Source organism: Oncorhynchus masou, chromosome 29 (genome assembly GCF_036934945.1).
Source record: "Oncorhynchus masou masou isolate Uvic2021 chromosome 29, UVic_Omas_1.1, whole genome shotgun sequence".
Taxonomy (NCBI): domain Eukaryota; kingdom Metazoa; phylum Chordata; class Actinopteri; order Salmoniformes; family Salmonidae; genus Oncorhynchus; species Oncorhynchus masou.
The window spans coordinates 72,116,769-72,141,270 of record NC_088240.1 but is presented as its reverse complement, the minus strand read 5'-3'; the positions used below and the strand labels follow the sequence as shown (position 1 = coordinate 72,141,270).

Here is a 24,502-nt window from a genome sequence, read left to right as displayed (position 1 = left end):
GACCCACCGGCTCATTACGACATTGTACACTGGGACTGCAAAAATAAAACATGTTCTAATGTGGACATTGGCTCATACCTTACCAACCCCACACCAAGCTTCCACATTAATGAAACTCTCATACATTGGTTTGAGGGCACAAAGGTTAGTACTAAATTCTTCAAAAGCATGCAAATATACATTACACACCATCAAAACACTGTGTGGTATTCAAATTAGTGATAACTGATGCTGGTCTTTTCAACAGTGATATTTTTAGCTGTTCCTACTTCTTGCAGGCTCCAGTTCTGCAGTGTTTTAGTGAGTGTAAATCTGGCTCCAGAAGAGTTCAAACTGGCTTCCACACCTGCTGTTTTGAGTGTGAGATCTGCTCTGATGGAAAGTACATCAACCACACAGGTACTGAGCAACATGACTTTGTTTTTGCCTGGAGTTTTTCCCTTGACAGGTCAATCCGTCAGAAAGAACACCTGGCACCATTTATTACCTATGAATCACATGACAAACATTGTTATCTGTACACATATTAGAATCTGTCACCCAGACGTCCTCTTCCCTTCCTCTCCCAACAGCCGATACCTACAGCTGCATAGCATGCCAAAAGGACGAGTGGGCCAGGAATGGCAGTACCTCATGCACTAAGTGCTCTATAGAGTATCTGCATTCTGATGCTCTGTTGGGCCATTTTTCAGATGTTCCAGGCCAATTCCATCATCCTCATCTCAATTACCATCTTGGTTCTGTTCCTTTGTAAGAATGACACCCCTGTGGTAAAGTCAGCCGGAGGGAGGCTCTGCTTCTTCATGTTGTGTTACTTGTCCATGTCCTCCATCAGTGTCTTCCTCTACATCGGCAAACCCACAGAGGCCATCCATCTGCACCTTACGCAATTCTGTGTTTATAGTGTTCTATGTGGCCTGCCTGTCCTGTCTCGCTGTTCGCTCCTTCCAGATTGTCTGTATCTTCAAAATGGCCACCAAACTGCCCAAAGCGTGTGATTTCTGGGTCAAGCATGGTGGTCAGTGGATCACTATTATCACAACCACTGTCATAATGCTGTTTCTGTGCATTTTGTGGATAGCCATTGAAGGACCCAGGCCCAATCAGATAACATTGTATAGCGAGGTAATTTTGGATTGCACATATGGAGTCATCCTCATCTTTTATGCGATAGTACTGTTTGCCGTTTTGCTGGGTATTGCATGCTTTAGTTTTGCCTACATGGGAACTGACCTGCCCAAAAACTATGAGGGTAAATCTATCACTTTCAGCTTGCTTATCTTCTTCATCTCTTGGGTCATCTCTCTGACGGTGCACCTGTCTACCAAAGGAAAGCACACACTCTCCGTCAATCCTTTCTCTGTGGTGTGCAGTCTGTATGGTATACTCTTACCTAAATGTTTGGTTACTTCTTCCCTAAATGCTATATCATCATCGTTACACCTGAGCATAATACAGCAGCCTATTTTCAAACTGCAATCCAGAGTAACACACTTCAACCTAGATAATGTACCGATGTTGAGACATATGACTTGTGTTGTGTGGCACTAAAACTGCCACTACTGTGTTTTGTTTCTTTTCAGTCTATATCTATGTTTTGTAATCCCATACGGTTTTCCTCCTAAAAAGCATTTTAATTGTTTGCCTATTAATAAAACACTTTTGCAATTAATGTTTGTCCAATCAGATGACAGTAGGTTCAAAGCAAGTAATAGCGTGTATCAAGTGCATTTATTATCCAAAATCCTTTCAAAGTTCACCCTTTCACTCTACAAGAGTACAAAAGTACTCTGCATTGTAGCAGGGATTCACCATATTAAAGTCCAACTGAGTAACTCTGTGATAAACCAAATAAAGGCTGATTTAGTTCCATAGAGCCTTCCTATGGTCAGTTTCCTTGATTGGAGGCAGAGTTCTGACGTCTTTACGAGTTTTTCTGAGGGACCTTGATTGTTACCTGAGGTAAAGAATAAAATATGTTTTGAAGCTTTGACATTAACACATTTTGTGAACATACATACAGCTGCTTGTAAGATGTTGCTGTTTATTACGTATGTAACGTGGCAACAGCGTTCATATGTTTACGTATGGGGCCTGAACATTTTATCCTACAGTATTGTGGTGGTTATGGGGTCCTTACCGTTTTCACTTCAGTGTAGTTGTCCAGGCCATACTCTCCCAGCTCACGACCGTTACCAGAATATTTGTAGCCCCCAAAGGGGGCTTGTGCTCCAAACACATCATAGCAGTTAATCCTTAGGAGAAAGAAATGGACAAACCACATACACAATTAGCTGATTATAAATGGGTCAACTTCAGCCAACCTCTGGACCTTAATACTATGGAAAGAAATGGACAATTTGACGGACATATTGTAAAATAAAGTAAGCTAGAAATCAGCGTACCAGACAGTGCCGGCGCGAAGTCCGCTAGAGATGTAGTGGGCCTTGTCGATGTCTTTGGTGAAGACAGCAGCTGCCAGGCCATACTTTGTGTCGTTGGCTCTCTCAACCACCTCCTCCAGAGTCTTAAACTTCAGGATCTGCATCACCGGCCCAAAGATCTGTTATAGGGGAGAAATGAATTTAAAGGATCTAACCTAAAGAGATTCTCTGAAGAGAACATGTTACACATGTATGATCTTGTCTGGCTACTTTCCTTAGATCTAGAATACTTCATTGAAACAAAAGTGTTCTTCTCGCCACAGTTTTGCTAAAAAGCTAAGGGATGAAAAAATGTAACCACTCAAATTCATAGACTGTACATAGACGGCAAGGACTGACCATCCGTGATATCCAATGTATAGGTTTAACAATGTTTTGAGGCTATACATTGTTTGTTTACATTTGTTATTTACAAACACTGAGGTAAAACAAGCTTATATTGTAAGTTCTGATGGGGTATAACAGGATATGAACTAAGCTCATGAGCCATTTATACATTCTATTCTTTAAGAATCAATTGGTATATATCATTAATTTACAAGTTGAAAAATTAATGTAGCAACTAAGGATTCTAGCTTCAGAATAGCCACACAAATATACTTTAGACAACCAGAATACACAGGCTTTTCATTTTCATGGGTATAGCCAGTAGGGGGATTCTGTCAAGGCAGCCCCAGGAGCCAAAATGGTGAAACTTGACAGCCAGTTTCATGAAGAGTGAGTTGTTAATAATGACAATGCATTGCTTTACCTCCTCACGGGCGATGGTCATGCCGTCCTGGACATCTCCAAAGATGGTTGGTTGGATGAAGTAGCCACGGTCTGCAGCCACCCCTCCCCCGCACATCAGCTTGGCCCCCTCACGCTTCCCACTGCTGATGTAGCCCAGAATCTTCTTGAACTGTTCCTCATCCACCTAGATAGGGAACCGTTTTACAGAGCTCGTAAGTGGGTGCCTTATTAATGTGTTAGGGAGAGAGCTATAAACCAAACCAGACTACATGTGCTTGTGTATATGTATGCAATGCAAGTGCGTTCTTGTAGTTGTTTTCTGATAAAGGCTCTGCATTTGGAAATGCTGTTACCACAGTTATTTCAGTACAATATAGTGTGCAGCTCTTCTATTTTTATCCAGTGTCTTATGTTTGGGTGTGCGTCTTCAACTCCTACTCTACTCGTCTGGGTGCGTCTTTAACTCCTACTCTACTCGTCTGGGTGTGCGTCTTCAACTCCTACTCTACTCGTCTGGGTGTGCGTCTTCAACTCCTACTCTACTCGTCTGGGTGTGCGTCTTCAACTCCTACTCTACTCGTCTGGGTGTGCGTCTTCAACTCCTACTCTACTCGTCTGGGTGTGCGTCTTCAACTCCTACTCTACTCGTCTGGGTGTGCGTCTTCAACTCCTACTCTACTCGTCTGGGTGTGCGTCTTCAACTCCTACTCTACTCGTCTGGGTGTGCGTCTTCAACATCTACTCTACTCGTCTGGGTGTGCGTCTTCAACTCCTACTCTACTCGTCTGGGTGCATCTTCAACTCCTACTCTACTCGTTTGGGTGCGTCTTCAACTCCTACTCTACCCGTCTGGGTGTGCGTCTTCAACTCCTACTCTACCCGTCTGGGTGTGCGTCTTCAACTCCTACTCTACCCGTCTGGGTGTGCGTCTTCAACTCCTACTCTACTCGTCTGGGTGCCTTTTCAACTCCTACTCTACTCGTCTGGGTGCGTCTTCAACTCCTACTCTACTTGTCTGGGTGCGTCTTCAACTCCTACTCTACTCGTCTAGGTGTGCGTCTTCAACTCCTACTCTACTCGTCTGGATGTGTCTTCAACTCCTACTCTACTCGTCTGGGTGTGCGTCTTCAACTCCTACTCTACTCGTCTGGGTGTGCGTCTTCAACTTCTACTCTACTCGTCTGGGTGTGCGTCTTCAACTCCTACTCTACTCGTCTGGGTGTGCGTCTTCAACTCCTACTCTACTCGTCTGGGTGTGCGTCTTCAACTTCTACTCTACTCGTCTGGGTGTGCGTCTTCAACTTCTACTCTACTCGTCTGGGTGTGCGTCTTCAACTCCTACTCTACTCGTCTGGGCGTGTCTTCAACTCCTACTCCACTCGTCTTGGTGTGTGTTCGTGCACCATGCAGTATTTCTAACCTGCGGTCCCTGCTCAGTCTTCATGTTGAAGGGGTCTCCCACCACCCTGCTCTTGGCCCGCTCCACACTGCGCTCCATAAACTCATCATAGATGGTGTCCTGCACGTATGTACGGGAGCCGGCACAGCAGCACTGGCCCTGGTTAAAGAACAGGGCAAAGTGGGACTGTTCCACCGCCTCCGCCACTGCAGAAAGAGAGAGAGAACACAGTCATACATAGCCAATATTTTTTTCCACTTGACGTTTTGCAGCATTGGACTCCATGAAATTGACACCTGGCCTTGGGGTGTGTAGCTGCCAGAAGAGTTGTGGAATCCAATGGGCTGCTTTAGCATTAGCTAGCCTAGCATGCTGATGAAAAAGGCAGTATTTCGATTTTCCATGTCGGATAATGGGATAATTAGGAGTACAGTGACATCTTCCATCCCTGGATTGAGGTACGTTTTCTGGCCATATCCTGCATTTGTCACTGCAGTGCAAACATTATAGCTGAGCAAGGTTTTGACTTGAAGCGGAAGGTGTATTTACTGCTGAACCTCAAGTCGAAACATATCGGCCAAGTCAGACACAGCATTCGCAATCAAACAAATAAAGACACACAGGCAAACATGCACACGCCTTAGTAGATTTCAGAGGAGGCTGGTGGGAGGTACTATAGGAGGACGGGCTCATTGTAATGCTGGAATGAAATAAACAGAACGGTATCAAACACGTCAAACATATGGAAACCATTTCTGACACCGTTCCATTGATTCCATTCCAGTCATTACAATGAGCCCGTCCTCCTATAGCTCATCCCATCAGCCTCCTCTGGTACATGTCCGTTGTAAAAGTAGCAGATGCCTGCTGCAACTGATACTTCATAAATAAAAACGGACACCACGCTTTGCTTAAGATATTGCTAAATAATCTGTAGCAGACTATCCAAATGAAGTGTTCCCATTTTAGACATATTTCTAACTGGATACCCATCCCAAAAGTAAAGTCGCCTTGAGCCATACTCACTGTTGGCATCAGACATGATTATGTTGGGGCTCTTTCCTCCCAGCTCCAGAGTGACCTTCTTCAGGTTGCTGGAGCCAGATGCCTGCTGGATCAGGTGACCTACCTGGACACATGGAGCTGCTTAGACAGTACAGGGTTCATTCTCATACACCAAAACACATTGGCCCTTTGAAAGCAGTGACTCAGTTCTTTGAGATGCCTGAGGTATGGGTGGTCTGTCTTACCTCAGTAGATCCTGTGAAAGCCACCTTATCCACATCCATGTGGGAGGCGATGGCAGAACCAGCAGATGGACCCATACCAGGCAGGATGTTCACCACACCTGGAGGGAAACCAACCTGAGAGAGGGGGGGGGGGGGGCTTAAGAAGTGTGGTAAGGAGGGTGTGTTATGTGTCTATTAGTGTACCAACCTCCTTGATGAGACTGGCCACATACAGGGCAGTGAGGGGGGTCTGCTCAGCCACCTTCATCACCACAGTGTTGCCTGTAGCCAGAGCTGGCCCCAGCTTCCATGCCTGCATCAGCAGAGGGAAGTTCCACTGAGGGAAGATAGAGAGGAAGAGAGTGAACGGTAGAGTGAAGACAGACCATGTCAAACGTGTGCAAAGTACACAGACATAAATCCATGCATGCACTCAACACATTAAAGTACAGGCTGCCACTATATTTACACAACACAGCCTTGCAGCCCTACCAGGTTTTGGAGGCAGGGTGTCACCTTATATTAGCCCTCTCCCTCCTCCCAGTCTCTTTCACCATGAGACTGGTGGGACTGAAGCCAGCTCACTGAAACTGCTCTGCCTGCTCTTAATTCCTCTCCACTCCCAGTCTATTTCACCATGACAGACAGAGCAAACAAACCTGCTCTCACAGGCAAGAGGAATGGGGCCACAAAATGGCAACGCTGGTCATTTACAAAATAGCCTCTAACACTCTACTCAGCAAATTGGATGTAGTCGATCACAGTGCCATCTGTTTTGTCACCAAAGCCCCATATACTACCCACCACTGAGACCTGTATGCTCTCGTTGGCTGGCCCACGCTTCATATTCGTCGCGAAACCCACTGGTTCTAGGTCATCTATAAGTCTTTGCTAGGTAAAGCCTCGCCTTATCTCAGCTCACTGGTCACCATAGCAGCACCCACCCGTAGCACCGCTCTAGCAGGTATATTTCACTGGCCATCCCCAAAGCCAACTCCTCCTTTGGCCCCCTATCCTTCCAGTTCTCTGCTGCCAATGACTGGAACGAACTGCAAAAATCACTGAAGCTGGAGTCTTATATCTCCCTCACTAACTTCAAGCATCAGCTGTCAGAGCAGCTTACCGAGAATTGCACCAGTACATAGCCCATCTGTAAATAGCCCACCCAACTACATTCATCCCCATATTGTTATTTATGTATTTGCTCCTTTGCACTCCAGTATCTCTACTTGCACATTCATCTTCTGCTCATCTATCACTCCAGTGTTAATGCTAAATTGTAATTATTTCGCCACTATGGCCTATTTATTGCCTTACCTTCCTAATCTTACTACATTTGCACACACTGTATATAGATTTTTCTATTGTGTTATTGACTGTACGTTTGTTGATCCCATGTGTAACTCTGTGTTGTTTGTGTCGCACTGCTTTGTTTTATCTTGGCCAGGTCGCAGTTGTAAATAAGAACTTGTTCTTCCAAACCCCAGAACGGCTTAAGATTCATCATAGAGGTCCATTCCTAACCCCTGAACGGCTTAAGATTCATCAAGGAGGTCTATTCCTAACCCCTGAACGGTTTAAAATTCATCATAGAGGCCCATTCCTAACCCCTGAACGGTTTAAGATTCATCAAGGAGGTCCATTCCTAACCCCTGAACAGCTTAAGATTCATCAAGGAGGTCCATTCCTAACCCCTGAACAGCTTAAGATTCATCAAGGAGGTCTATTCCTAACCCCTGAACGGCTTAAGATTCATCATAGAGGCCCATTCCTAACCCTTGAACGGCTTAAGATTCATCAAGGAGGTCCATTCCTAACCCCTGAACGGCTTAAGATTCATCATAGAGGCCCATTCCTAACCCCTGAACGGTTTAAAATTCATCATAGAGGCCCATTCCTAACACCTGAACGGCTTAAGATTCATCAAGGAGGTCCATTCCTAACCCCTGAACGGCTTAAGATTCATCAAGGAGGTCCATTCCTAACCCCTGAACGGCTTAAGATTCATCATAGAGGCCCATTCCTAACCCCTGAACGGCTTAAGATTCATCATAGAGGTCCATTCCTAACCCCTGAACGGCTTAAGATTCATCATAGAGGTCCATTCCTAACCCCTGAACGGCTTAAGATTCATCATAGAGGCCCATTCCTAACCCCTGAACGGCTTAAGATTCATCATAGAGGCCCATTCCTAACCCCTGAACGGCTTAAGATTCATCATAGAGGTCCATTCCTAACCCCTGAACGGCTTAAGATTCATCATAGAGGCCCATTCCTAACCCCTGAACGGCTTAAGATTCATCATAGAGGCCCATTCCTAACCCCTGAACGGCTTAAGATTCATCATAGAGGCCCATTCCTAACCCCTGAACGGTTTAAAATTCATCATAGAGGCCCATTCCTAACCCCTGAACGGTTTAAAATTCATCATAGAGGCCCATTCCTAACCCCTGAACGGTTTAAAATTCATCATAGAGGCCCATTCCTAACCCCTGAACGGTTTAAAATTCATCATAGAGGTCCATTCCTAACCCCTGAACGGCTTAAGATTCATCATAGAGGTCCATTCCTAACCCCTGAACAGCTTAAGATTCATCATAGAGGCCCATTCCTAACCCCTGAACGGTTTAAAATTCATCATAGAGGCCCATTCCTAACCCCTGAACGGCTTAAGATTCATCAAGGAGGTCCATTCCTAACCCCTGAACGGCTTAAGATTCATCAAGGAGGTCCATTCCTAACCCCTGAATGGTTTAAGATTCATCATAGAGGTCCATTCCTAATCCCTGAACGGTTTAAGATTCATCAAGGAGGTCCATTCCTAACCCCTGAACTGTTTAAAATTCATCATAGAGGCCCATTCCTAACCCCTGAACGGCTTAAGATTCATCAAGGAGGTCCATTCCTAACCCCTTAACGGCTTAAGATTCATCATAGAGGCCCATTCCTAACCCCTGAACGGCTTAAGATTCATCAAGGAGGTCCATTCCTAACCCCTGAACAGCTTAAGATTCATCATAGAGGCCCATTCCTAACCCCTGAACGGCTTAAGATTCATCAAGGAGGTCCATTCCTAACCCCTGAACGGTTTAAGATTCATCAAGGAGGTCCATTCCTAATCCCTGAACGGCTTAAGATTCATCAAGGAGGTCCATTCCTAACCCCTGAACGGCTTAAGATTCATCAAGGAGGTCCATTCCTAACCCCTGAACGGCTTAAGATTCATCAAGGAGGTCCATTCCTAACCCCTGAACGGTTTAAGATTCATCAAGGAGGTCCATTCCTAATCCCTGAACGGCTTAAGATTCATCAAGGAGGTCTATTCCTAACCCCTGAACGGCTTAAGATTCATCAAGGAGGTCCATTCCTAACCCCTGAACGGCTTAAGATTCATCAAGGAGGTCCATTCCTAACCCCTGAACAGCTTAAGATTCATCATAGAGGCCCATTCCTAACCCCTGAACAGCTTAAGATTCATCAAGGAGGTCCATTCCTAACCCCTGAACGGCTTAAGATTCATCAAGGAGGTCCATTCCTAACCCCTGAACGGCTTAGGATTCATCATAGAGGCCCATTCCTAATCCCTGAACGGTTTAAAATTCATCATAGAGGCCCATTCCTAACTCCTGAACAGCTTAAGATTCATCAAGGAGGTCCATTCCTAACCCCTGAACAGCTTAAGATTCATCAAGGAGGTCCATTCCTAACCCCTGAACGGCTTAAGATTCATCAAGGAGGTCCATTCCTAACCCCTGAACGGCTTAGGATTCATCATAGAGGCCCATTCCTAATCCCTGAACGGTTTAAAATTCATCATAGAGGCCCATTCCTAACTCCTGAACAGCTTAAGATTCATCAAGGAGGTCCATTCCTAACCCCTGAACGGCTTAAGATTCATCAAGGAGGTCCATTCCTAACCCCTGGACGGCTTAGGATTCATCATAGAGGCCCATTCCTAATCCCTGAACGGTTTAAAATTCATCATAGAGGCCCATTCCTAACTCCTGAACAGCTTAAGATTCATCAAGGAGGTCCATTCCTAACCCCCGAACGGCTTAAGATTCATCATAGAGGCCCATTCCTAATCCCTGAACATCTTAAGATTCATCATGGAGGCCCATTCCTAACCCCTGAACGGTTTAAAATTCATCATGGAGGCCCATTCCTAACCCCTGAACAGCTTAAGATTCATCAAGGTCCATCGCTAACCACTGAACAGCTCCTTCACTCACTCACCGGGATGATCTGGCCACACACACCGATGGGCTCATGGCGGGTGTAGCAGAAGAAGTCTCCATCAATGGGAATGGTTTTCCCCTCCCACTTATCTGCCCAGCCTGCATAGTACCTGTGCAAACACATGCACACACAGACAGACAGTAAACACTTGGACTCAAGAATCCTCCAAAATATTACACCTTTCAAATACATCAAAAGGGATATGGGGGGTGTCAATATTTCTCAACTGCTTTACGTACTCACTACATTCCATACTCAGTAAATACCAGGACACTAGACTCAGTAGGGTTACCATGTATAAATGTTTATTATGAAATAGAACTGCAGAAACTATAGTTTCAGATATCAAGAGTAGAGGGAAATTCAGTTATTTATTTTTTCAAAGGAGGAAACTGTAAATGAGTCTATTTCCAATCTATTAAAAGGTAAACAAGCAGACTTGCAGTAGATTGAGATAGTAATCGGATCCACAGTGAGTATACAGTAAGCAGTCTAGGTCATGGTGCTGGGTGCCAGCCAATCAAATACAAATAAGGGAGGTTTGGCAGTCTGCAGTCACATTCTTCAGTCACATTCTTCTAAGAACTAATTCACAGTCAGTCTCACCCTCTTTTCAGCCCTCTCTCTCCCACCATTCTGTCTCTACCTGCCCTACAAACATTCAACCATATAGCATAATGCCACATCTGGCACTTATGATTTATGACAACTCATACATTTTGGTTTGCAGAAAGTTATAATAATAATAATGTATTACATTATAATAATGTATTACATTTGTAAAGCTTTTCATTATACAGAATAATATCAAAGTGCATAAAAAAAATAGAACGTTAGAATGCAACTGACACAAAGAACACAGCTGACACTACAAGGGTCACCAAGAAGCACAGCTATCAACCAAAATACTTCCTAAAGAGAAAGGTTTTATGCCCGTTTTAAAGGATCCCAGAGTCTGTGGTGCCTTCAGGTGATCCGGGAGGGCATTCCAAAGGCTGTCGGCAGTCGAGCTGAAATCCTGATCCCCCAAGGACTTAATGCATGCGTTCATTTCACTGCTCTCACACATACACACTGCAATGTATATTACTGTGACTGACCTGAGGCACTTGACCACCATGGGCACGTCCACGCTGTAGGACACGGCATAGGGCTTCCCATTATCCAGGGTCTCCAGTTCCTATGGCAAAATAAGGTCAAAGTGTCAGAGTTCCGCCATGGCCTAATTAATGAAGTTTGATTGAGGACAGATAGTAGCAAGGCTGTATTCTGTATTACGAAACATTGTCAAACAAAAGGAGTCATTGTACGCTGATGATTCATGTTTTCTTTTAAAACCACCATTAGAATCCCTCCACAGCCTCAGAGGATCTAGATACTTTTGCTAACCTCTCTGAATTAAAACCAAATGATGATAAGTGTAATTACTATATTACGTATTGGATCACTAAAAAAATACAACTTTTACATTACCGTGTAGTTTACCAATAAAATAGTCTGATGGTGATGTGGACATACTCGGTATTCATATCCCAAAAGACAAAAATGATCTCACTACAATACATTTTAACAGAAAGTTTGCAAAAATAGATAAGATCTTGCTACCATGGAGAGGAAAATACCTGTCAGTTGAAGTGGGAAGTTTACATACACCTTAGCCAAATACATTTAAACTCAGTATTTCACAATTCCTGACATTTAATCCAAGTACAAATTCCGTCTTTGCTCAGTTTGGGTTACCACTTTATTTTTAGAATGTGAAATTTCTTTGTCACATTCCCAGTGGGTCAGAAGTTTACATACACTCAATTAGTATTTGGCAGCATTGCCTTTAAATTGTTTAACTTGGGTCAAACGTTTTGGGTAGCCTTCCACAAGCTTCCCACAATAAGTTGGGTGAATTTTGGCCCATTCCTCCTGACAGAGCTGGTGTAACTGAGTCAGGTTTGTAAGCCTCCTTGCTTGCACACGCTTTTTTCGTTCTGCCCACAAAGTTTCTATAGGCTGGAGGTCAGAGCTTTGTGATGGCCACTCCAATACCTTGACTTTGTTGCCATTTTGCCACAACTTTGGAAGTATGCTTGGGGTCATTGTCCATTTGCGAGATCCATTTGCGACAAAGCTTTAACTTCCTGACTGATGTCTTGAGATGCTTCAATATATCCACATAATTTCCCTGCCTCATGATGCCATCTATTTTGTGAAGTGCACCAGTCCCTCCCGCAGCAAAGCACACCCACAACATGATGCTGCCACCCCCGTACTTCACGGTTGGGATGGTGTTCTTCGGCTTGCAAGCCTCCCCCTTTTTCCTCCAAACATAATGATGGTCATTATGGCCAAACAGTTCTATTTTTGTTTCATCAGACCAGAGGACATATCTCCATGTGCAGTTGCAAGCCGTAGTCTGGCTTTTTTATGGCGGTTTTGGAGCAGTGGCTTCTTCCTTGCTGAGCAGTCTTTCAGGTTATGTCGATATAGGCCTTGTTTTACTGTGGATATAGATACTTTTGTAGCTGTTTCCTCCAGCATCTTCACAGGGTCATTTGCTGTTGTTCTGGGATTGATTTGCACTTTTGTACCAAAGTACGTTCATCTCTTGGAGACAGAACACGTCTCCTTCCTGAGCGGTATGACGGCTGCATGGTCCCATGGTATTTATACTTGCGTACTATTGTTTGTACAGATGAACGTGGTACCTTCAGGTGTTTGGAAATTGCTCCCAAGGATGAACCAGACTTGTGGAGGTCGACCATTTTTTTTACAAGGTCTTAGCTGATTTCTTTTGATTTTCCCATGATGTCAAACAACGAGGCACTGAGTTTGAAGGTAGGCCTTGAAATACATCGACTGGTACACCTCCAATTGACTCAAATGATGTCAATTAGCCTATCAGAAGCTTCTATAGCCATGACATAATTTTCTGGAATTTTCCAAGCTGTTTAAAGGCACAGTCTATATAAACTTCTGACCCACTGGAATTGTGATACAGTGAATTATAAGTGAAATAATCTGTCTGTAAACAATTGTTGGAAAAATGACTTGTGTCATGCACAAAGTAGATGTCCTAACCAACTTGCCAAAACTATAGTTTGTTAAGAATAAATTTGTGGAATGGTTGAAAAAACGAGTTTTAACGAGTTTTAATGACTCCAACCAAAGTGTGTGTGTAAACTGACTTCAACTGTACAGTGCCTTGCGAAAGTATTCGGCCCCCTTGAACTTTGCCACCTTTTGCCACATTTCAGGCTTCAAACATAAAGATATAAAACTGTATTTTTTTGTGAAGAATCAACAACAAGTGGGACACAATCATGACGTGGAACGACATTTATTGGATATTCCAAACTTTTTAACAAATCAAAAACTGAAAAATTGGGCATGCAAAATTATTCAGCCTCTTTACTTTCAGTGCAGCAAACTCTCTCCAGAAGTTCAGTGAGGATCTCTGAATGATCCAATGTTGACCTTAATGACTAATGATGATAAATACAATCCACCTGTGTGTAATCAAGTCTCCGTATAAATGCACCTGCACTGTGATAGTCTCAGAGGTCCGTTAAAAGCGCAGAGAGCATCATGAAGAACAAGGAACACACCAGGCAGGTCCGAGATACTGTTGTGAAGAAGTTTAAAGCCGGATTTGGATACAAAAAGATTTCCCAAGCTTTAAACATCCCAAGGAGCACTGTGCAAGCGATAATATTGAAATGGAAGGAGTATCAGACCACTGCAAATCTACCAAGACCTGGCCGTCCCTCTAAACTTTCAGCTCATACAAGGAGAAGACTGATCAGAGATGCAGCCAAGAGGCCCATGATCACTCTGGATGAACTGCAGAGATCTACAGCTGAGGTGGGAGACTCTGTCCATAGGACAACAATCAGTCGTATATTGCACAAATCTGGCCTTTATGGAAGAGTGGCAAGAAGAAAGCCATTTCTTAAAGATATCCATAAAAAGTGTTGTTTAAAGTTTGCCACAAGCCACCTGGGAGACACACCAAACATGTGGAAGAAGGTGCTCTGGTTAGATGAAACCAAAATTGAACTTTTTGGCAACAATGCAAAACGTTATGTTTGGCGTAAAAGCAACACAGCTCATCACCCTGACCACACCACCCTCACTGTCAAACATGGTGGTGGCAGCATCATGGTTTGGGCCTGCTTTTCTTCAGCAGGGACAGGGAAGATGGTTAAAATTGATGGGAAGATGGATGGAGCCAAATACAGGACTATTCTGGAAGAAAACCTGATGGAGTCTGCAAAAGACCTGAGACTGGGACGGAGATTTGTCTTCCAACAAGACAATGATCCAAAACATAAAGCAAAATCTACATTGGAATCGTTCAAAAATAAACATATCCAGGTGTTAGAATGGCCAAGTCAAAGTCCAGACCTGAATCCAATCGAGAATCTGTGGAAAGAACTGAAAACTGCTGTTCACAAATGCTCTCCATCCAACCTCACTGAGCTCGAGCTGTTTTGCAAGGAGGAATGGGAAAAAATTTCAGTCTCTCGATGTGCAAAACTGATAGAGACATACCCCAAGCGACTTACAGCCGTAATTGCAGCAAAAGGTGGCACTACAAACTATTAACTTAAGGGGGCTGAATAATTTTGTTAGAAAAGTTTGAAATATCCAATAAATGTCGTTCCACTTCATGATTGTGTCCCACTTGTTGTTGATTCTTCACAAAAAAAATACAGTTTTATATCTTTATGTTTGAAGCCTGAAATGTGGCAAAAGGTCGCAAAGTTCAAGGGGGCCGAATACTTTCGCAAGGCACTGTATATGCTTATGGGCTTACCTACACCTAGTGACTTGTTTTTTAAATTACATGAGCAAAAAATATTCCATTTTATTTGGAACGGCAAGCCAGACAAATTTAGAAGGGCCTATTTATATAATGAATATGAATTCGAAGGGCAGAAATGATTAAATATCAAAGCATTAGACCTCTCACTAAAGACTACATTCATACAAGAGTTAAACTTCTCTAGCAGATTAGTAAGAATGTCTCACCACATGTTCAAGAATGCCCCTTTCCCCTTTATTCAGATTACAACCTCTCACTTTTGGTTATTCGAAAATGTAATAATCTCCAAAATATCACTTTTTTAAAAACAAGCCATAGAAACTTGGTTGCAATTTCAGTTGAATCCACCAGGAAATACAGAAAAAAATATTATGGTTAAACTCAAATATACTAATTGATAATATATAAATATATTGAATATATATGAAAAAAATAGGAATAATCTTTGTAAATTATATCATAAATAGGACTGGTGGAGTTGTCACACATGCAGCAAACAAAAATATATAGAAATGTCTACATAAAATTACAACCAACTAATTGCAGCATTACTGCAAAAATGGAAGAGGCAAGTGGGGAAAAATAAGGAACTTGTCTGTCGGCATATGACAGCTCGCTTGGAGTTCTCCAAAAGGTACCTAAAGGACTCTCAGACCATTAGAAATAACATTATCTGGTCTGATGAAACCAAGATGGAACTCTTTGGCCTGAATGCCAAGCATCACATCTGGAGGAAACCTGACACCATCCCTACGGTGAAGTATGGTGGTGGTAGCAGTGGTGGTAGCATCATGCTGTGGGGATGTTTTTCAGCGGCGGGGACTGGGAGACTAATCAGGATCGAGGAAAAGATGAACGGAGCAAAGTACAGAGATATCCTTGATGAAAACCTGCTCCAGAGTGCTCAGGACCTCAGACTGGGGCGAAGGTTCACCTTCCAACAGGACAACGACCCTAAGCACACAGCCAAGACAACACAGGAGTGGCTTTGGCACAAGTCTCTGAATTTCCTTGAGTGGCCAAGCCAGAGCCCGAACTTGAACCCAATCTAACAGATAACTGTGCTGTGACGCACCCCATCCAACCTGACAGAGCTTGAGATGATTGCAGGGAAGAATGGGAGAAACTCCCCAAATACAGGTGTGCCAAGCTTGTAGCGTCATACACAAAAAGACTTGAGGCTGTAATCGCTGCCAAAGGTGCTTCAACAAAGTACTGAGTAAAGGGTCTAAATACTTATGCAAATGTAATATTTCATTTTTTTATTGTTAATATATTTGCAAACATTTCAAAAAAATCTGTTTTTGCTTTTTCATAATGGAGTACTGTGTGTAGATTGAGGTGATCAGTTTTTAAAATCCATTTTTAGAATAAGTCTGTAACGTAACAAAATGTGAAAAAGTAAATGGGTCTGAATACTTTCTGAAAGCCCTGTGTGTGTGTATATATATACACATGTTGGTTTATATGGGGGATTGGAAACCATGCAGACAATTACATTGCTGGAAGCCATCTGCAATGTTAAAACTGATCTTACCCCATAAAAAATGTTGAATTTAAGAAAAATGGCAGATTGCTATACCTTCCTAGAAAAAGCTAATGGATAATCAGTGTTGTACACAGACGCATACAGTATGTATTTAGAGGTAGGCTCTGTAACATGCTGCTAATGGGCCAAAAAGATGTTATACTATAACATTGTCATATCAAATTACAGAGACTATTTGCTGCTACAGGGTGTTAATCAGTTCAGAGTCCAGTTAAACACCAGTAACCCTCACTTTAGTTCGGTCACATTAGAATCCAATATTTTGAAAAACAGAGACCGTTGCACAAGCAAGACAAACCCCAGGGAATTAATTGGCTCATCGTCAAGAGTGAATCAAAGATTATCGTTGTCCACGCACCATTTATTTGGCTTGGCAAATGGGAACACAAGAGTACATGTGGTCAACATAACACACACTGCAAAATGTATCTATATACAACATTTACAGGCACATACAGTTCATGTTGAGCACATTGGACTGTACATACTTGAACAGATTAGCCAGTCCTACAAGTACTAACGAGTCACTGGTGTTGGCTCTGGACAGACACCCTCTCACATACACACCATATCCATATTTAACATGTAGGTGGAGCAAGTTCAGTGGACAGAATCAGTGCTATTTCCAGACCTGATGGACCTTGCACCCCTGATAAGCCAATCTGACAGTCGTTAATCAAGTCCAACCTAAATACTGTACTAACAACCCTACTCTCTTATAATACCCCCCCCCACACACACACACACACACACACAAACTAAGCACCTTGTTTCTCTCTCCAAGAAGGAAATCTGATTTTAGCAGGGCCTCATTTACCAGGCAAAGTAGGGCAGCGTCCTGTACTGAGGCCGTTCATTCTTTTATCAAAACAAGCCCAGAGAAACCCTTTCACCACTATAGCCTTTCCCCTATTACTTTCACCAAACAAGCAAAACCTGTAACATAACATCAACAAATATGCTTTGTGTATGTCTTGGAAGAGCAGCACTAAGGAATTATTTTACACCACTTCCACTGCAGATTCTCAGTGTTGATCATGTGACCTAGCCATGACCCTGCGTCTCTATCTCTACCATGTGGCTTCAGTGCGGGTGCTGCTTAGGTCAGCAACCTGTGGAATACAGAACTAACACAGTGACTCTGCAAAATATGGTGCTGCTGTTTACAAGCCAAATCTACATGAACATACATTTTTTGAAGATAATATTTCCGGGTAAAACGTTTCCACCACTGGAAGGTGACATTTGTCATCAGACAAAGCACTGTGCCACACAAGTAAACTCTAATACAACCCAAACAACTGCTTTCTTTGGCATGAGTGCCAGACCAGGAATATTGTGCATCTAATTAGCCGCTCATAACACCACTTCATGTTAATCATTTCCATTGACCAGCAGTAATGGGACGGCGTCACTGACCGCTAGGTAGGCTGTGTCCCTCTCGATTGCGTCTGCCAGCCGGCTCAGGAGCAGCCCGCGGTCCGACGCGTCCATGCGTCGCCATGGTGACCCAAAACGGAAGGCCTCCCTGGCAGCCTTCACAGCCTTGTCCACATCTGCCTGGAAAGACGGAGAAGGAAGCCAGAGGGAAATGAAAATAAATATTAGATCATATAATTTAAAAAATGGAAAATAGAAATGACAACGCCTCACACTGCTGCTCATGCTCGTAGGTGATATTAATTTACAACAATGTTTCAACCCTTCGATCATCAGGGATCATTTAAAAAAATAACTCCTCAAGGAATTCAATTATGACAGTGTAATAACACAAAAAAGATGGTCGCACACCTGGCCCCTACAAGATTGTGCTCTAATTACGCCTGTTGTTTAGGTTCACTTTTCCCCTGGTTATTTCACCCTCTCGTCCTCCTAATTGTCATGTTTCTGCTTCAGGCAACTTTGTTGTCTTAGCGTGCCAAGGATGTAGTGTTGTTGAATACAGAAACAGTGAGGGGCCTGTTCAAATGCTTTGAAAATGCCATCATGGAACCCCTGCTTTCACCAATCCAATTATATTGGATCAGTGATTACTCCAAGGAACCAAGGATGTAAGTCTTGTAATTAGACAGAACAGGGCCAGGTTTCAAGGCAGTTCCAGCCACTGACCTTGTCTGCCTCAGCCACCTGACAGATGACCTCTCCTGTGGCTGGGTTGATGGTGGGGAAGGACCTCTTGCTGACGGCATCCTGCCACTGGTTATTGATGAACAGCTGTAATGAGACAGAGGAGATTTGATTAGGCTCTATGTTTATATTACAGATGTTATCACAACTCTATCATCCAACAGACCGAAAATAAATTGGGAGCCAGTATAAACACTATTGTCCACTTACATCCCATTACTTCCCTTCAGTTTTTATTTGTGCAGTATTGTAAGATACTGTCTCTGACATAATATTGCAGTGGTATAGAAGTCTCTTTATAAATTCCCCCAAAACAATTTTACAGAAACACATGCATGTACATTATGTGTTGTGGCTGTCTATGTACAAGCTGGTCTTTCAACTCTAGCAAACGTTTTATTAATGCAACACAGGAAGGTTTCTGGCTGTCTGCCACATTACAGTTTTGCATAACACCATCATACCCAACAATTATCTAGTGTATATGTAATTCAGTTGACCTAATGTATCGGATAAGTGCGTAATCACAAGGTTCAATCAGGTCAAGCGTTTTAATGTCAACAAGAGTTATAAACAAGTAGGCTAGCTAGTCAAGCAAAAATCAAAAATGCATCTAGTCCAAAAGATATTGCAATTCTCACGTAAGCTTAGTTGCCTTGCAATGAATTGCACATGGCAGAAATACACTAAACCGATCATTTCAGTCGTGTGCAACAATGATAATAGCTACTCAACATGTAATTTACATGTTGTGAATGCTTATCGCTTACCTTGTTGTAATGGACTTCGGGCTGTGCGCTTGGTACCGGGATGGCGGCTGCAGAATACTGACAATTCGAAATGCCAGAGATTCGAGGCAAAGTTCGGGATAACACAATTCGGAGCATCGTGCTTCTTCAACACAAACGTGTGTCAACCAGGAGAGCAGGCTTTCACAAAGTATTGTACAGTGAAGTCGATCGTCATCTGTCACCCGCCCCCAAGAGCATGCGCAGTAGAGCCTTCCTTAGATTACGTTTACAAAGTGAAATGTAGGCTATAACGCCTGCATCAATACCGTTCAATTTCATAAAGAGGAAAACATTGATGGAAAACATTACATAAATAACGTAAAAAATAGCAAATGAGACCTCAAAAACACATTTTGTTACAATACTTCACATCATCTTTGCAACAGCCTATCCAACACCCCAAATAATTGAGAATAAACTATTCAACCAAGGTAAAGGAAACATTTACAAAGCAACACAAGAAATCATGACCAAAAACAAGCAGACAGGTTATGCACACCCTCATTTCCAGTGGTGTAAAGTACCTAAGTAAAAATACTTTAAAGTGCTACTTAAGTATAATTATATATTTTTGGGGGGTTGGGGGGGCTGTACTTTACTGTTCATATTTTTGACAATTTTATATTTACTTCAATACATTCCTAAAGAAAATAATGTACTTTTACTTTAGCTGACACCCAAAAGTACTCGTTAAATTTTGAATGCTTAGCAGGACATGAAAATGGTCCATTTTACACACTTATCAAGAGATCATCCCTAGAACATTCCTATAACATGCTCTAGATACTCAACGTGTCTAAAGAAGGCAATTTTTATTGCTTCTATAATCAGGACAACAGTTTTCATCTGTGCTAACATAATTGCAGAAGGGTTTTCTAACGATCAATTAGCCTTTTAAGATTATAAACTTGAATTAGCTAACACAACGTGCCATTGGAACACAGGAGTGATGGTTGCTGAAAATGGGCCTATGTACGCCTATGTAGATATTCCATTAACATTTCTAAGTGACCCCAAACTTTTGAACGGTAGTGTATGTTTTGAGAGACAAATAGTGCTCATTGTGCAAATGTATGCCTATTTGTTTTCAATAACAATTGGAGACCAAAATGTGTTTACATGCTGTGAAAATTCTAAGCCAACCCCATCTTTTTTGTCCCATAGTTGGGCACATGTCAGTTTTGTTGCTAAACAACCAACCCATCGATTAGTGAATATGAACCATGTGAACCATGACTAGAGAACTGTTCAGCCATATTTCAGAGGCATGTGTATAAACCCTGAATTGCTAATGCTATGTTGTGGCCAGTGAGAGGCTTTGAAGCTACTGGCTGCCATATTGGTACTCCCCAGAAGGAGCCGTTCTCCATAGGAATGGAATTATACCATATTTTAAAAAATGTTCAAAGGACAAAATTACATGTCTTTAAGTATTTCTTTGTTGTAGTGGGGACAGCAACATTTGTAAAAAAATAAAAATACATGTTTAAATGCTTTCAGGAATATTTTTTTAGGTGTTGATTTAGAATTTTCAGGTTCAGTTCACAGTTCACAAATATTTTAAAAGTATGCATTATGGTGTCTGTAATAGAATATACTTGTCAAAAATAAATGGCATTAATACATTTATTTTATAGCATTAAAATGGCTCCGTAGTAGCTTCAAAACAGCGCCCCCTGCCAATATTTAATTAACCTTAGTACTACATTCGGGTGGGTAAGGTAATCCTTGAGGCATAGTAATCCTCTATCTGCTGTATCTACAGCCAGGCACAAGTTGTTTCACCCCACCCCAGACAAGGGTGCTGGTTCTAGGCTGAAGCAGTAGCCCAGGGTGCCCAAGGTTCCTATGTGGGAAGGTGGGACAGAGGTGTGGAACTGTGACTGAACTTGAACTAGGAGGACCATGGACGGGACCTCAAGAGACATTTCAGCTTCTGCTAATATGATGCCTAGTCACTCTACCCCTGCCTTTATGTACATATATGCAAATACCTCATACCCATGCACAGTGTTATATTTCTGGTACTGCCTGTATATAGCTTCATTATTTTGTATTTTATTCCTCTTGTGACATGTATAATTAGATTTGATTGATTTGACTGGATTTTGACAGCAGTGCTCTGCAGAGTGGGGCAACTACACTGAGTGTACAAACATTAGGAACACCTTTCTAATATTGAGTTACACCCCCTTTTGCCCTCAAAACAGCCTCAATTTGTCAAGGCATGGACTCTATAAGGTGTTGAAAGCGTTCTACGGGGATGCTGGCCCATGTTGACTTCAATGTTTCCCACAGTTGTGTCAAGCTGGCTGGATGTCCTTTGGGTGGTGGACCATTCTTGATTGATACACACAGGAAACTGTTGAGCGTGAAAAACCCAGCAGTGTACTACCATACCCAGTTTAAAGGCACTGAAATATTTTATCTTGCCCTTTCACCCTCTGAATTATACATACACAATCCATGTCTCAATTGTCTTAAGGCTTAAAAATTCTTATTTAACCTGTTTCCTCACTTTCATCTAAACGGATTGAAGTTGATTTATCAACTGACATCAATAACGGATCATAGCTGTCACCTCGATTCACCTGGTCAGTCTGTCATGGAAAGAGCAGGTGTTCCTACTGTTTTGTACACCCAGTGTATACTGTGTGACACCAAGCTGTTTTTCTGTAGTAACTGTATGTTCATGATGCCACCTTGTGGCATAGATGTTTAACTGTATTATCAAATACAACATTACCACAGAAATGAATTAGTATAGAGTACCACAGTATGAATCATAATACCCATAAAATCTAGTGGTCAAAAAGGGAAATGGTTCCAATACTTTTTCCACCATTCATTTTCCCCGTAGGGGATTTAGAAACACTTCAAATAAGGGCTGTGTTTTGTGTAGGCATACGTGACATTTTAACAACTGTGTAAAGGTGACTTTTATCAATATATTTGCCTGTATTTACCCCCCCCCCCCCAAAAAAAAATGAATGCTAATTATCTGCTAATGTGGCTACCATAAAGAACTACAAATACCATGATAATTTGGATGAGCCTGAAGATTTGAGGCAAAGGTAATATTCTCTGGATGAACTATCTAATGTTAGCTAAATGTAGTAATTAATAAATTGGCTACGTTTCTTTAAATTGACAATTCTGTCAACTGTCTTGGGCAAGTTTTACATTGGCACAATACCTGTTAGAAAAGGTGTCAGCTAGATATGACCTGGAGGAGCTTGCAGGGATTTGCAGACTTGCATGATGTCTACTTTGATGATAATTAGTATTTTCGAAACTGAGAGTAAATAATGGTGAATAAATTGATAAAAGTCAACTTGTCCAAGAGATATTTACATGGTTTTCAAAATGTCTTGCCAGGGTAAGCTTACATGAAGCACAACCCATATTTCCCTATGGGAAAAATGGTGGAAAAACGATTGGAACCATTTCCCTGTTTGACCACTATGTTTTATGGGTATTATAACACCTCCACCGTGGGGCTCTATTACACAGAACCTTTAGAATTTTGTTACTGATGTCAACTATAGGCAAGTCTGTCTGTGAATTAAATTAAATAAACACACCTGTGAAAATACATACTGAATGGGTAGGGGATGAGATCCCATAAATAAATCCTTTGTTTGGATTCATTTTTATTATTTGATGTATTTGTTACATTACAGATCACATTACAGTACACCAGTCAAAATGTTACATGTCGGTATAGGAAAGGCATTTTCATTTCCATCTTGATGCTTCACCACTAGATGGAGACATTAGCTTCTGTTTCTTTGTATCGCAGCACCAGCTAATGTCCATGACAATACCTTCCTACAGGTCCTGCATGAGGTTTGCCATTAAAAAGTTGAATATACTGACCATGATATCTTTGATACTGATCAAGAAAATGTTGGCAATTCACTTTATCCTTTCCACATGTTAACACCTCCCTCAACATAACTTTCACAGCCAGAATTATGTTAAAAGTCTCTTTGTACACATTGCTGATATAATTTCCTCTGATTTGACCTCCAACGTCCTGCATTCATTCTTCCTTTTCAACCCCTGAAGGAGTGTGAAAAGTCATGTGTTGGGGATATAAGACTAGATGCCGTGAAGTTAACACGGATAGGTTGGGAGACTTTAGGCAAGTCCTTAGTGATTTCGAAAATCTCCTATTTATCTGAACATACTCCTTTGGCAATCGTCTCAAACTCCATGATAGACTTGCGCTCTGATGGAGAGGGAGATATGTACAGGTCTTTGGGTGAGGCGGCTTTGCTGGGGGTGAAGATGGGCACAAGGAGGGCGTTCTTGTACGGCAGCTGGTACTCCTTCAGCATCCCACCCCTTGTGCCCATCTTGATCCTCTGACTGGGGTTTCTTTGGACCAAGAAAAGAACCACCTGTTTCTGCTTCTAGGTTTCCTTTCTCGAGGAGTCGTTTTCAAACAATGTGGTCCTGGAGTCAAGCAATAGTGTTTTTTAAAGAGCCGTTTGAAAGTGTCCTACTGTTCTTAGACACATGATTAGTAAGACCAATATAATCTTTGTGAAAATGTGTTAATTTAGTGAATGATGATAATGAATTTGTGGCACACATTGAACATGAACAGCAGCACTTGGCTGGAACAGTGATTAAAAGCTAAATTTGATGAAACTATCGATCATGCTAATGTACATACTGTTGTTCTGGTCTCGTTTCCATCACCAAGTCCAGCCAAGTGGCCTGGTAGGACTCCTTCTTCTCCTGGTCCTTCTCCTTTACATCGCAGTGGGCATTTACCAGATACACATCCCCACTGTTTAGACTGTTAATCTTGTGTGTGTAGAGCATAGTGGAGAGAGAGGTGAGAGAGTTGACTAACTCCCTGTTCGATGTGCTAATCTATAGGCTTCTCTGGGACTTGCTTTTGGCTGGAGATGAAGGACAGTTGGTCTGTGTGTGAGGTTGTGTGTTGTACTGTGGTTCTCCAGAGCCTCTTATAATGTTAAGGTTCTATTTTTACCCTACTACATCATACCATTGCCAATGCTGTCACCGTGGTTGGCTCAGGTTGGTTGGTGTTTCAGGTTGGTTCACAGCTGTCCTGTGAGGAAGGTAACCAGTTGAAAGAGTGACTAACACCAATTTAATTTCATTGAGTTGTATTAGAATTGTATTAACCACACAA

The 24,502-nt window shown here is 42.2% G+C and overlaps 1 protein-coding gene and 2 pseudogenes across 1 annotated transcript; 1 reads left to right on the top strand and 2 right to left on the bottom strand.

The window, feature by feature from the left end:
- Window positions 1-514: 514 nt before the first annotated feature.
- On the top strand, window positions 515-1,835 carry LOC135519721 (taste receptor type 1 member 1-like; annotated as a pseudogene).
- Window positions 1,710-19,507, bottom strand: LOC135520438 (aldehyde dehydrogenase, mitochondrial-like). The gene is made up of 13 exons (XM_064946003.1): window positions 19,309-19,507; window positions 18,521-18,625; window positions 17,831-17,971; window positions 11,144-11,223; window positions 10,041-10,152; window positions 6,013-6,141; window positions 5,826-5,939; window positions 5,602-5,704; window positions 4,597-4,781; window positions 3,196-3,360; window positions 2,406-2,563; window positions 2,141-2,255; window positions 1,710-1,957 (listed from the first exon to the last, which is right to left on the bottom strand). The coding sequence occupies exons 1-13, from the start codon at window positions 19,423-19,425 to the stop codon at window positions 1,925-1,927; spliced, it is 1,557 nt and encodes a 518-aa protein (XP_064802075.1). The 5' UTR covers window positions 19,426-19,507; the 3' UTR covers window positions 1,710-1,924.
- A 3,811-nt stretch (window positions 19,508-23,318) lies between these two features.
- Window positions 23,319-24,272, bottom strand: LOC135521302 (telethonin-like; annotated as a pseudogene).
- Window positions 24,273-24,502: the final 230 nt, after the last annotated feature.